Raw genomic sequence first — 14,607 nt, forward strand, 5'->3', positions numbered from 1 at the left:
GCATACTCAAACACACACAACTGACCTGTGTCCTTTGTGCGTGACAGGGGGAATCAGCGGCTCTACCAGAAGAACCTGAAGCTGAGTCCTGCTGACTTGTACCGCTGGAAACTTTCATCACAGGAGCCGTGCAGCATGACCTGCTCCATAGGTATGCAAACACTCAAAGCACACATAAAACATCCATGAGAACATCCATGTTCAGTGAGAGTGTGATATCAGTTAAGATCCCAGACCTGACAGGTCCCTGTAACACCTTTGACTCTTGAAACCTGACAGAGCTTGTGTGGTGCAGCAACTTTCTGTGCATTTGCTGTGCAGCGAAGTGATTGTTCCTTTCCATATAATTTGTAATTTTCCCATTGTCTATGTAAGACATGCAATGCATTCTGTTTCTGTTTAAAATGAAGATAGATTTAACAAGTTATTATTAACGTAATTTATGCCAGGGCACAAATTCAAGCTCCACTCCAATTCCTGCAAATTTGGTGATCTCTGTGTCGGCCCATGTGAGCTGATAGCTGTACTGTCTATGCATCCAGTTTGAACATATACCAGTTTTAGCCAGTCCACAGGAGCTGCACATGTGCAAGATGGTTTGCATTGCAACTCACCTCCTCTCCCGCTCTTACTTTTATGTTTCATGTTTTTTCTCTGTTTTTTAATGAACAAATGTTATGAATGAATAAGTGTTTCCAATTCTGGAAAGCAGCACAGCAACTTTACCTGTAAAAACCGCGAACGGGCGAAAGCATCTCAGATAGCATGCAGTATAGAGATTTTTAGCAGACAGCTAACACCTAAGCCATCAGTTTAGGATAAGCTGATCTACTGAGATTCCTGCTGAGCTTGACTTCATCTGAACTAGTGGTCACTTTGATTTCCACTGGACTTTTTTTTTCAATATAGGTACAGCTTCAAGACAAAACAGGAATTGCACTAATATACAGAAATCCAATGCACTTAGAAAGGACTTTGATACTCTGTGTGCACTGTGCTTTTCCCCCCCTTGTATATAAAATGCATTGCATAAATCAGTTTACTCTGCCTACAATCCAGGAGTCTCCAGGTCCTTTGTCACATGTGTTCGTTACGATGGCGTGGAAGTACACGATATGTATTGCGATGCTCTGACCAGACCAGAGCCAGTCCATGACTTCTGCATTGGCCGAGAATGTCAGCCCAGGTGCGATCCCCCGGAGGAACATAAACCTTTTAATAAACAGATCATTACTGTGGCTGCTTCTTTTCCTCTGATAATTATGGACAAATCTTTCAGGTGGGAGGCGAGCAGTTGGAGCGAGTGCTCCAGGACCTGCGGGGAAGGTTTCCAGTTTCGTCAGGTGCGCTGCTGGAAGATGCTCTCGCCGGGTTTGGACAGCTCGGTCTACAGTGACCTCTGCACCATGGCTGACCTGGAGAGACCCGTGGAGAGAAGACCCTGCAAGAGCCCCGCGTGCGGCCCACAGTGGGAGGTGGCCGAGTGGATGGAGGTATGATAAACCAGGAATGTGAGCTTGTACTAATATACTAAAACAATCTGATTTACTTTTCTGTGTGTTGAGTAGATGTAGCTGAATAAATAGCACTACAAGCTTAAGAAAGACATGTACTTTTGAGGTGAACTGTCCCTTTAAAACATACAGAGTATCTTTACTTTGCATATTTTTTTGTTTGCTTGGATTTTTGCATTTGATTTCTGTGCAAACATTCCCCGGCACTCTGCAGGATTTGTTTTTTCTTGCAGTGCAGATGTCTCTGTCGTTCTCTTGTCAAGCTTTGAGGGCTGCAGCTGTGTGCTACAGTCTTGTGGTCAGATTGTGGTCACTGATGGATTCTCCAGAAACACTTAACAGACACCAAAAACCCAAATGTGACTCTGTTAGATTGTTAGAGGTTGTATGACACAGAGAGAGAATGACAGAAATGTCGGGTACGCATGCTGATGTTTTTTTTTCTTTGTGGATCAATGCAGACATGACCACAGTCATTCATTCATTCTTTTACATTACATACGAACAGTAAACGGTGCTGTTAGGAAAATGTAATAAACATGTTTTTGGGGTGGTTTTGTGCATTTTTGAGGAAAAAGCTTTAAAAGTGATGCCTAGGCCACCCATAAAAGTGCCTACTGATTCTGAAATAATTTTCTTCTGTCTTTTCAAGATATTTATTCAAAGCAAAGATAAACAATAAAGAATATAATGTAATTAATGCATTTCTACCAATCAACGTGCTTCATTTTCTTCATGACAACGACTCTTTCCTCATTGCAGTGTCCTGCTAAATGTGGCCGCAAAGCTCAGGTAACCCGCGATGTGCGCTGCTCTGATGAGACCAGACCATGTGACCCGTTGACCAAACCGCCGAACGTCAAAAACTGCACCGGTCCTCCCTGCGAACGCCACTGGACTGTGTCCGAGTGGGGACCCGTGAGTGTTTTTACTTTACACAAACCTGCGTGTCAGTGAACATGAGTGATGAGGAGTTAAAATCTTACCATATCTGCATATTTTATCTCTCGTCCCTGCTGGAATCTCAGACAGTGAAAAAAAGGAAAGACACTTAATTTATGTTTTAATGTTACAATCCGTGTCTAAGTTAAACGTTCTATTTCTTTTATTTTAAATTCTTTTTCCTGCGTCTAACATTCCTCCATCATTTTCATGGTTGTTGGAAAAACAGCTCGTCTGTCCCAGCCGTCTTTTAAGTGCCACGGTGTGAATTTATTGCTTTTATTGTGTTACGGACACGAGGTGTAGTTGCCGATGTTCCATTCAAAGTGAAAGTCTGGAAAATCGCAGGACTAATTTACAACCGCAGCCTCCGACTTGGAAAAACACAGAAAACTAAAGAGCTGTCACTTTGACACACAAAAATCACAATTCACAACTCAAGGCCAAAAAGGTTTATCTTTGTTTTCATAAATTTGCCAACTGAGAACAGATGTAACCAGATGTAACTTTTCATTTCTGATGTCTTCAGATTTACAAGTTTATTCTGTACTGGAAGGAAATTGGTTTGAAATTACGCCTGTCTCGTAAATGTAAATGACGTGGATAAAGCTATGCTGCTACAAAACTTGCTTATTGAGCTACACACGCCTGGTCTAAAAGTTTAATCGCAGCACGACCAACAAATATAGTTTTTAATAATAAACTCAGTGTGCGCAGCATAGTGAGGTTTTGCTGTTGTGTTGTTGATGAACTACTTTAACTGCAGTAAATATTAAACTCTGGTGACATGTGTTGTTATTTAACATCTGCCTAAACACGGCCTCACATGCTGATCTTTTATTTTCCATGATGTGAGGTGACCTGAAATGACTTCACGCTGTGTGCGACAAAGCTTGGCTGCAGATAACTGTGATTAGAACTCAATTGCTCCCGCTTGATAATGACTCATCGGGCGTGACCTTTGTTTGTTGCAGTGCTCGGGGTCGTGCGGCCAGGGGAAGATGGTGCGTCATGTGTACTGTAAGGCTCCGGAGGGTCGCGTGGTTCCCGAGAACCAGTGCTCAGCAGAGAACAAGCCCTTAGCCATTCACCCCTGTGGAGACAGAGACTGCGCTCCGCACTGGCTGAGTCAAGACTGGGAGAGGGTGAGGCCCGGATACACACTGTCTGAATTAAGATGTTACTACGAGCAGACCTGACACACATTTTAAGTGATTTTTGTAATCACAGAAAAGCATGACACACGTGTTTGGGGGGACCTGGAGTTATAGCTCAGTGGGAGCCCATTTGATTGCACTTTAAGAGGTCTCTTGTTCAAATCCCAGTGCCTAGAGTTATGGAAGGGGAAAGAAATTTATGCTTTACAAGAGGATTCTAACTAGTTTATGAGTAAAGATCATGCAGCTGTTTCCTCTGGATGGATACTGACTAATCCCATGAAAACACTTAGATATAGTTCCTTTATAAACCTAAATGCATTTAAGGCTTTATTCTAATTCGCTCTAGTTTTAAACTTTTGCTAAAGAAATGTTACTACATTCTAAACCTACCAGTAACAGCCTTGATCTAAGGATCTGGTTTTAACATGTATTAGAGCATACAGTTCGGTGAGCATGCTAGGGTCTGCTTGGGTCTGAGTGACTTGGATATGTGCAGATGTTAGCTTGCCTGCACATTTTTTTTGTGATAGTTCATATTTGTCCACTGAGACACTATTTGTCAGTGCACATGCTATCCATCTGCCCTTCAGGTGGTTTTGAGCAGACTTGAGTGTGCTCAGAGAGACTCCTCACCCGTGATGCCTGCATATGTCTGCAACAGATTATAATCCCTGCCTTATGCGTGCTGCATTTGCTTTCTGTTGGAAAATGTCAGACATGGGCAGTAGCTCAGTGGAAGAGTATTTGACTGCACATCACGAGGTCTCTGGTTCAATTCCGGATGCCCCCTGCGTTGTTCCTTTAAAAATATAGGAATGGATATGAACCTGTCACCTCTGCAGTAGCTTAGGGTTTTGGTCTCCCTGTTTGGAAACCTTGTTTACAGGCCATCTTATATTTCAATACTAACTCATTTGAAAAGCTGCATATGGAACTTTCTCATCATTACCTCTTGTAGAGCAGCCTGTAAGGGTTAGGTTTTAGTTTAGTTTTAGTTTGGATTAGGGTGACCAGGTCTGTCACCTTAATCAGATTTAATCAGACAACCTTAATCACACACTAAAGATGTCCAAAGACATGCAGTAGTGGCTATAGGTTAGTTGGGAACTCTAAATCGCCCATAGGTGTGAATGTGAGTGCGAATGGTTATCTGTCTCTATGTGTTAGCCCTGCGGCAGACTGGCGACCTGTCCAGGGTGTACTGCGCCTCTCGCCTTAAGACAGCTGGAATAAGGTCCAACCTCCCCACGACCCTGAAAAGGATAAGCGGAAGAGAATGGATTGATATTTACATTAAGTGTATGTGTGAGTGCAGAAGGGAAGGCAGCCAGACAAGGTTATTGGTTTCCTGCCATTCAGGTGGATGTTACTTTGACATGTATCAGTCACATGTACCAACTCAGTTACAGACCACATTCAGGATATCAACAGAGGGTAATCATAAAGAAGACAGCAAATGTTGGGACATTTTTATCCAACACCCTAAACAGTCAGTGCTCACCCAAAGACTCTTTAATTGTTGTTCTCTGAAAGACTTTCCTCTCCTGTCACTGAATAGCTAAAGAATTGTTACAAGCATGGGATTTCTTAAAATAATGCAATCTAACAGCATTTAATATTTCACACAGTGGTAACAGTTCAAACAAAAAGGAAAGGAGCATGTTTGGAGATAGTGTTATCATTTTCATGAATATGCAGGGAAGATCTGTTAGGTTCTGAATATATTCACAGGGTGAACATTTCCTCTATAAAACAAAAGGCCCAACTTGCACTGCAACTTTTGCATTTTTCAGACTGTTTATTAACAAAAAACCCCCAAGACAAATAAACTAAGGATATAATTTTTTATGAAATATTTGCAGAGCTTTATGAAGAAACTTTAAATGCACAAAGTCCCTTTTTAATGTTAACAATGCTACAAAGATTTTACCTTTAACTGCAGTGCAACACAACCTGTGGTCGTGGTGTGAAACGGAGGATCGTTCAATGCGTCGGCATCAGCGGAGGAAAGTTCCAGATCTTCGATGAGGAGGCATGTGTGGGGAACGAGAAGCCTGAAGAAGAGAACACCTGCTTCGAGAGGCCATGCTTCAAATGGTACACCACCCCCTGGTCTGAGGTGGGTCCACAGAAAGTCTTCGAGTGTGAAATAAACTCTCAAAATGAAGATAAATTAGGATAACAGCAAAACAGACGTGTTTAATGACTGTGTTTCTGGCTTCATGTGCCTTCAGTGCACCAAGACATGTGGCATCGGTGTGAGGATGAGGGACGTGAAGTGTTACCAGGGCAGGGAGCTGGTCCGAGGTTGTGACCCCCTCACCAAACCAGTGGCCAAACAGACCTGCACTCTGCAGCCGTGCCCCACTGAGCCTCCAGGTAACAACAAAGAGAATCTGCTACTTCCCTCCTAACCACTGTTCCTAATGAGTCTTGCAGGCGTTATAAGTGAACTGCCAGCTGCCTTTTTTTTACTCATGTCTGCCAGTTTTGGCAGAGGCAGTATTGAAGAAAGATAGACAGCTCAGAGTGGAGTATAATCTCCACAGCTGTTTGAAAGTTGCCTCCAGGACTAATTGTGAGTCTGACTGTTTCCCAGATGAGAGCTGTCAGGATCGGCCCTCCACCAACTGCCTGCTAGCTCTTAAGGTCAACCTGTGTAGCCACTGGTACTACAGCAAGGCCTGCTGCCACTCCTGCCGCGCTGTTCGACCTCCAGCCTCCTAGTCGAGGACGCCGCAGCCTCTCTCCACCCTGACTCTCAACTCCGGCATGAGGAAATACATTCAGCTGTACAGCAGTTACTGTGAATAATGAGGGAAAGATAAATGTCAGTCTGCCTTTTTTAAAAAGACGAAGTTCCTCAGATAACTTGGATTTAGATGGGTCAGTTTAAATGATCTCAAATGAAGTCCTGTCAGTTCCTGTTGATGTTACAACATCAGCTGCAGTGTTCTCACACAAAATTAGACAAAAGAAATGTGCACTTTGGGAGGCACTTTGAAATTAATGAGGACGAGTAAACAAACGTCTCTTTTTTCTGCTTCGATGCTACAAAAAGATTTTAGTTTCTTCTTGTTTTGAGAGGATTTCCGACACAATGCATGATCAAATATTAAATAGTTCCTTTCTGCTCTTTTCCAGTCAATATTTGTATTTTTAGATTCTACCAGAGTAGCTTTGCATGAGTAATATTTCAAAATAATCCTCACGTATCTTATAAAGACCCTTGTGGCAGCATCTCAGTAACAGCAGGTACAAACAGCAGGTGAGTGGAGCCTCTGTTCTCACAGTCAGAGCGTTGTGCCCTCTAAATTTGCTCCTGAGCTCACTCACTTTTTGACCCAGCCTCTAGTAGTGAACCAAGGAAGCGCCGTTTTTGGCTCATTTATCATTTATCAGCCCCTCGGGGAAAATAAAGCAGAGCATGCCTCTCCCTTATTATCATATTTCTTCTTATTTTCTTTATATTTAACCCTGCAGACCCTGTTGTACCAGTTGTTACTGAATATTTATGGGTCCATCATTTCAGTTCCTTTAGAAAATTTGCGCTAAACAACATGCGGAGTTGGAGACACAACGGAGTCAACAGTAAAGCGGTCTCACAAACCTCTATCACCAGTTAGCAGCATGCTCCTGTTATCGCTGCAAGGAAGAGCTCTATTAAATTATTTCTCAACTGAAGATATTGCATGAGTAGAATATTTAAAACAGATACTGTTTATGAAATATTATTTAAATGTGTTTCAGTTTTAGCGTCTGGTATGGCCAAACAGGAAGTAAAAAAATTAAATATATATAAATATATATATAGCTTATATTTCCATTCCGTCTCCTGCCTTTTGACGCCACACCGGCGTGCCTGCAGGATATGGAAGCATATTTATTAGTGATAGAACATTTTCATTTAGCGTGACGCTCCTGATGCCAGTCTATGGTTATTCATCAGGTCAACTGATACCAGCTCTGGTCTGTGTGCGCGACAGAGGAGGAGAGAGTTGATCCGAACACAGACAGAGAGATCCCTGAAACTTGAAGTATGGGTGAAATGTATTCAGAAGACGTGTACGTGTATGTCTAACTAATGTGTACTGTGTTTTTATATTGCCGATACCTCTTTGTACAAAACTAAATATGGAGTTTGTGTACTGTTGATAATAAACTGAAAACCTAATGGTACTGACATGTATTTCAATTAAATAACAGTTCAAACATTTCGCCTCTCTCATGTTTAACTTTTGCACTTTTTTGATATTTTTCTTTACAGGAATGGATACCACATTAGTTTTTGAGTTTTTAATTTGAGTAACAAACTGTAGAAAGAAATCTGTAGGAACATTTTAACACATAGTCACAACAAGACTTGTCTGACTTGAAGATTTCTTTTTCTTAAAACACAACTGGGACTGGCTACTTTTAGTTATTGTGCCAGTTCAGAGGATGGTAGTTTGTTGTTAGCCAATATCTCCAAAGCCTCAGTTAGACTGGGGCAATCGCACATCTTTAAGAAAGGTTAGTCTGTTGGTCCCGTAGTGTAGTGCTTTACACATTTACCTAACAAGTGCCTGTTAAAACTCAGGAGGAGACCCAAACTCCTGTTCACTAGCTGGGCCCACATCTTCATTTTAGGTTTGACAGCGTTCTAGTAGGTAAAAGTGAATGCTTTGACATGAATTGAGCTGCGCTTTGGGAAAGGCCGGAAGGGGACTGGCGATGGCTCGTGGGCCTGACAGATCCCCATGCACTAAATAGAAAGGAAGAAGTTAAAGAATTGAGAACAAGGAGGGAGGGACGGTGGGGCACGTAAACGAGAATGAACAGCTTGCAGAACTGGGGGAACCTATACAGATGACAACCGGAAGGAGTGTGTTTGGAGGTGTGATCCCGCTCCTGAAATTCCGATACATAATCTCCAATAAAATTGTGTCACGAAGGGCAACTGCCACAAAGAATAGTCTGCAAATCATCTTTTGTGAATACAGGAGCAGCCAAAATAATCTTCTTCATCTTAGGAAGAGTTAATATCTTTAGATGGCTATGACAGAAGACTTGAAACTGAAAAGAAAGGCTTTACTGGGCTTGTTTGCGTTACTAAATCATAGCAAGATGTGAACTGGGAATGAATGAACTGCACTGTGGCACACGTCTCCTTGTCCTTGACTCCCACCTGTTTTTACTTGTTTACTTCATATCATGTTTGCATGCAGATTAAGCCTGCATTTAAATTCTATTTATTTAGTTATTTCTCTCAGATCGTTAAACACCACCACGACAGCTGTGCCTCACACATATATATCTAAACTCTCATTTAATGTAATAAGAATTATAATCAATCAGATTATCCTGTGTCTTAATGATGTGATACTGATAAATCTGTGAACTTACACATTAATATTCAAATATTATGGCACGGTTCTGGGTCAATTGACCCAGGGTTTGGAGTTTTCTTATACTTTGATATTCATTCATCGCTAGCGGTAAGCGTAAAGGAGGTGGGCTTGCTGTTTTAGTTAACAACCGGTGGTGTAACCCTGCCAACATAACAATCAAAGAAAGGATTTGTTGCCCGGACACTGAACTGTGTGCTGTTGGACTCAGGCCGTATTATTTACCCAGGGAATTCTCTCACGTCATCTTGGTGGCTGTTTATGTTCCCCCCTCTGCTAACCCCACAGCTGCATGTGACACTATCCACTCTGCCATAGCTCGGCTACAGACTCAGCACCCGAGTGCCTTTATTGTGATCTCGGGTGACTTCAACCATGTATCACTGGACAATACACTACCAACATTCAAACAATATGTGGACTGTCCCACCAGGGGAGAGAAAACTTTAGACTTACTGTATGCTAACGTCAAGGATGCATACAGCTCCTCCTCCCTCCCCCCACTTGGTAGGTCAGATCATAACCTGATTCACCTCACCCCCCGCTATGTGCCAATTGTGAGGAGGGAACCTGTGACCACCAGGACTGTCAGGAGGTGGTCAGAGGAGGCCTTAGCAGAACTACAGGGCTGTTTCGAGGTGACCGACTGGGAAACACTCTGTGAGCCTCACGCCGAGGACATCAATGGGCTTACTGAGTGTATCACAGACTACATAACTTTCTGCACCGACTCCATTGTTCCAGCTCAGACTGTTCATTGTTACCCAAATAACAAGCCGTGGGTGACTAAGGACATCAAAGCCCTCCTCAACAACAAGAAGAGGGCTTTCAGAGGGGGCAACAAAGAGGAGGTGAGGAAGATCCAGGTGTTACTAAAGGACAAGATCAGAGAGGCTAAGGACAATTACAGGAGGAAGCTGGAGTGGAAACTCCAGCAGAACAGCATGAGAGAGGTGTGGAGGGGCATGAAGACCATCACTGGATTCAGGCCAACCAACAGCAGGGGAGCTGAGGGAGGTGAGAATAGAGCCGACGAGTTGAATCTGTTTTTCAATAGATTCGACACCACAGTGTCTGCTCCCACCCCCACAACCTCACCTCGTCCCTGTACCAAAGACGCCACGTCCCAGTGGCCCCCAGGATTACAGGCCCGTGGCATTGACCTCCCACATCATGAAGACCCTGGAAAGGCTCATCCTGGACCAGCTGCGACCCATAGTAAGACCACACCTGGATCCCCTTCAGTTCGCTTATCAGCCTCGTCTCGGAACTGAGGACGCCATCATCTACCTGCTCAATCGTGTCTACACCCATCTGGACCAGCCGGCGAGCACTGTGAGGGTCATGTTTTTTGACTTTTCCAGTGCTTTCAACACCATCAGGCCGACCCTCCTGGGTGATAAGTTAGCAGCGATGCAGGTGGATGCTTCTCTGGTGTCCTGGATTGTTGATTACCTGACAGGAAGACCACAATATGTACGTCTCCCACAGTGTGTGTCTGACAAGGTGATTAGCAACACAGGGGCACCACAGGGGACTGTCCTCTCCCCCTTCCTCTTCACCCTCTACACCACAGACTTCAGCCACTGCACAGAGACCTGCCATCTTCAGAAGTTTTCTGATGACTCTGCGGTGGTTGGATGCATCAGCAGGGATGATGAGACAGAGTACCGGGCTGTGGTCGACTCCTTTGTCACGTGGTGTGAGCAGAATCATCTGCAGCTCAACGTGGCAAAGACCAAGGAACTGATCGTGGACTTCAGGAAGACCAGGAAACACTTGACCCCTGTTTCAATTCAGGGGGTCAGTGTTGACATTGTGGAGGACTATAAATACCTTGGAGTACACATTGACAATAAACTGGACTGGGCTAAAAACACCACAGCACTTTACAGGAAGGGCCAGAGTCGTCTCTATTTTTTGAGGCGACTGAGGTCCTTCAACATCTGCCAGAAAATGCTGAGGATTTTCTATGAGTCTGTTGTGGCCAGTGCGATCCTCTATGCTGTTGCATGCTGGGGGAGCAGGCTGAGGGTCGCAGATGCCAACAGACTTAATAAACTAATCCGTAAGGCCAGCAATGTTGTGGGGATGGAGCTGGACTCCCTCAAGGTGGTGTCGGAGAGGCGGATGCTGTCCAAGATAAAGACAATGTTGGATAACACCTCCCACCCACTCCATGACATGCTGGTCAGTCACAGGAGCTCGTTCAGTGAGAGACTGAGATTACCGAAAAGCACCACTGAACGACACAGGAAATCATTCCTGCCTGTGGCCATCTCCCTGTACAACGCATCCACTTAACACACTGTTTGCTGCTACAACTACACATGTTTCTTTTCCAACTATTTATTTATGAGTGACTTATGTATGTATGTATGTATATATATGTATATATTGTACTATTCTTAGTTAGTGTATTGTCTGTCTTGTCTTAATGTTGGTTTAAAATGGAGCACTGTAACAAAAAATAATTTCCCCCAGGGATCAATAAAGTATTCTGATTCTGATTCTGATTGTTTATGTTTAAGTCTCATTTACTTATATTTACGCAGCTAATTCTCCAGGTGTTTCCACTTCCCCTGATCACCTCCTGTGTGTATTTAAGTCCTATGTCTTCCTTTGTCCAGTGTCAGGTTGTGTGTTGAGTTCTCGTCATGTTTCCAAGTTTCCAGGTCACGTGAACTCACTCATCTTATTAAGATGATATCCACCTTGACTGCTTAGCCTGATTGTTAGGTTAAGTGAATCTACTTAGCAAAATGCTAAAGATCCAAACCATAAACTAAAGTTCAGCTATACGAAGGAGCAAATGAGAGAAAACCACATGCAGTAAGCAAAAATGAGCCGTCTATCAGATGCCTTATCACAAAGGAAAAGGGAAAACAGGGCTACATTTACACTGAGAGCTGATTGGGACGTGACAGAAGAACAAAGAGACAAAGATGAAAAGAAATGAGCATAGGTGAAGACAATCAGGGCAGAATGTAAAATTAATGTAAGACACGAAAGAAAACTAACCTTAAAAAATAAAACAGGAAGTAAAAAGTAAGGAAGTAAACAGCTAAGCCTGAGCATGAAGATGAGACAAAGAGAGGCATAAACAGGGAGACTGTCATAACAAAATCAACACAGAGACCACAGAAATAAGATAATATCACACAACCCAAACATCTTGTAAAAAAATAACAACAAAGGCAAACAGGAACCACAAGCTCAACAACTTCAAGAATAAGAAATGCAAACACTAAAACAGCACAGAAATCTGGGACCAAGGGCTCAAAGCAAACTGCAATTTAAATGACATGAAAGTGTAAGAGTTTCATTTGTAGCAGACGGAGCGGCATATTCTAATTTAGTCTAGTTCAGAGTCCTAAAACTGAGTCTATGGTCTGTAATTTAGCTGGGCTAATATACTGTAACTACAATATGTGAGTAAGTGTAGTTATTTTTTTCATACAGAGTAACGTAAAGTGTGAAAGTGGTGCTGAGGACGTTGCGTTTATTCTTCTCCAAGACCCCCCTCTCCTCTCTGAAGCTGTTTTGGATGTAGACAAGTCAATGAAATAATGCACATTTTGCTTTGGTCCTTTTCTGGAGGGAATTACACCGACACCCCAAAGTTTTGCATCATTTTATTAACACAGTAAATGAACTTGACACACAGAGCGGCTACAGTAAACAAAGGTTTGGCTGCAGAGGTGACTGACGCCTCCTGCTGGCCAGTTTGACAGACCCAAACGCCTCATCTGCTGCACTGACAGGATAATTGAAACACATCAAGCAGACAAAAAACCAAAGCAACAGTTTCAATCTTTTCTAAAAAAAAAAAAAAAAAAAAAAAAAAAATGAAGAACTGCTGTGGATAAAAACTCTGCAGTCATCACAGTGAGCAACCTGCAGCTGTATCTCGGAAAACACCTTAAGTGGCACAAATATGTTCTCTTACCCTGAATAGTGTCATTCCTCAATGAGCAGAAGCAATCCATGACCCAAACTCACACAGATCAGAAGGAGCTGTGAGGACAGTGCTTTACTTAGGACGACCAAATAAAAATATAACCTTTCTTGACATCTTTTCTAAGCATGTTCAGCTTTCTGGAGGCTGCATGGAGAAATCATGGGATGACCATATGATACATAATGTATGGAACATGGTTTTTCTGTGGACATTAAACTTAGAGATAATAATCCATGTATGAGGTAATGAAAGATGTGTAGATGCTGCACATATATGTTCATTTATTTTTTGATGCAGTGAATTGAAGGACTAAAAGCACCTCACACAAACAAAGTGAAACAGCGAGCAGAGGAGAGAAACAAACCAACTGCACTGACTAAAGATGGTGGCTTCAGCACCAGCTGGCACAGACCACACTATGAAAAGGGGGCAGGAGTTGGATGATGTGCCTCTCTGTTCTTGTCTTCATGGCTGTGATTCTACCATCCATCCGGCTTGAAGCTTGTTAGAAAAGTGAAGGATCATTTGCTAATGTTTACCAAAAACTGAACAGATCTACTGTGCAGTCAGTTTAGCTGTGTCAGTGTACAAACAGCCAGTTTTAAGTTTTTTTATTGCAGTAATGCTGCACTAAACTAAGTAAACCTGCATATTTCTTAATGGCCATCATGTAGCAACTGCTCTGGTTGTGAAGAACAGTGCTTTCCTGAATTGATAGCTTCTATTACTAGTTTCAAGCCGTTATTTATTTGATATAATATGAGGTTTATTTTAAATCATGGTCTCGTTCAGAGTGAATTGTGAAGCAGTGTATGATTGAGGGCATGGCTGGTAAGTTCCGGTTGTATAACTGTGTGGTCTGTTCTTGCTCTTGGTTAGATTTACCTTCTTGCTCAAAAAAGGTGGCCAAAAAATATCAGACTCCAGCAATGCAGTTGGAGATATACATATAGGCATATACAGTCTCATAAGTTTTCATCATATAGTAAAAGTCTTCTGCTGAAAGATTTCCAAATATATGTTTCAGATCACAGCACTGCAGGTTGTGCACTGTTTGACAGACAGGCAAATACACCCAGTCTCTCTGTGAGCCTATGAGAACAAACCTTTTTGATTAGCAGCGTACTATTTTATCATACATGTTGCTAGAGTGAAAGTTTGCTCGAAACAAAGTTTCTGATCCGATAAATGTGTCAGCATCTGTGTTGTTTTGTGAAAGAAGAAGAAATGAGTCCAGGAGCTGTAGAGTTGTTTCTCTCTATGGATGTAAAATTTGTAAAATATAATTTGGATCTACTGCTCTGTCATCAAGAATATTTGACATATATCTGTATCTTTTCCCCTTAAATACTGAATGTACAATTCATTCCTTCTCTTTTAGGTATTAAATACTTAATATCTAAGTTGAAGAACAGCGTTTATCTACAGCATGATGTCTTAACAGGATATAAATGTTGTCCCTCATAATTCACAGTCACTGGATCACTGAATGCTCCAGAAAAGCCCTTTAAAATAATGTTAGTTTTCTCTGTTAATACTGAAACAGTCACATACTGACATATCACAGCCTGGCTCTCCAGCCTCTGATGTCGGAAGGCAAACAAAAAACTAACAACCCCGTGTTGACCCTGTGTGACAGCTAC

The 14,607-nt window shown here is 42.4% G+C and overlaps 1 protein-coding gene across 1 annotated transcript in view; it reads left to right on the top strand.

Moving 5' to 3' along the window:
- The window catches only part of ttc16 (tetratricopeptide repeat domain 16), a 34,570-nt gene extending 26,751 nt beyond the window's left edge, over positions 1–7,819 (top strand). The window contains exons 12-19 of the mRNA XM_004555732.2: positions 48–151; positions 1,060–1,186; positions 1,280–1,493; positions 2,277–2,432; positions 3,431–3,601; positions 5,559–5,735; positions 5,851–5,995; positions 6,216–7,819. Coding sequence (XP_004555789.1) covers positions 48–151; positions 1,060–1,186; positions 1,280–1,493; positions 2,277–2,432; positions 3,431–3,601; positions 5,559–5,735; positions 5,851–5,995; positions 6,216–6,343 — 1,222 coding nt within the window. The 3' untranslated portion in view covers positions 6,344–7,819. The remainder of the gene's footprint in view (positions 1–47; positions 152–1,059; positions 1,187–1,279; positions 1,494–2,276; positions 2,433–3,430; positions 3,602–5,558; positions 5,736–5,850; positions 5,996–6,215) is intronic.
- The last annotated feature ends 6,788 nt before the right edge of the window (positions 7,820–14,607 follow it).

This window comes from Maylandia zebra, linkage group LG12 (assembly GCF_041146795.1).
Source record: "Maylandia zebra isolate NMK-2024a linkage group LG12, Mzebra_GT3a, whole genome shotgun sequence".
In the NCBI taxonomy this organism is placed as follows: domain Eukaryota; kingdom Metazoa; phylum Chordata; class Actinopteri; order Cichliformes; family Cichlidae; genus Maylandia; species Maylandia zebra.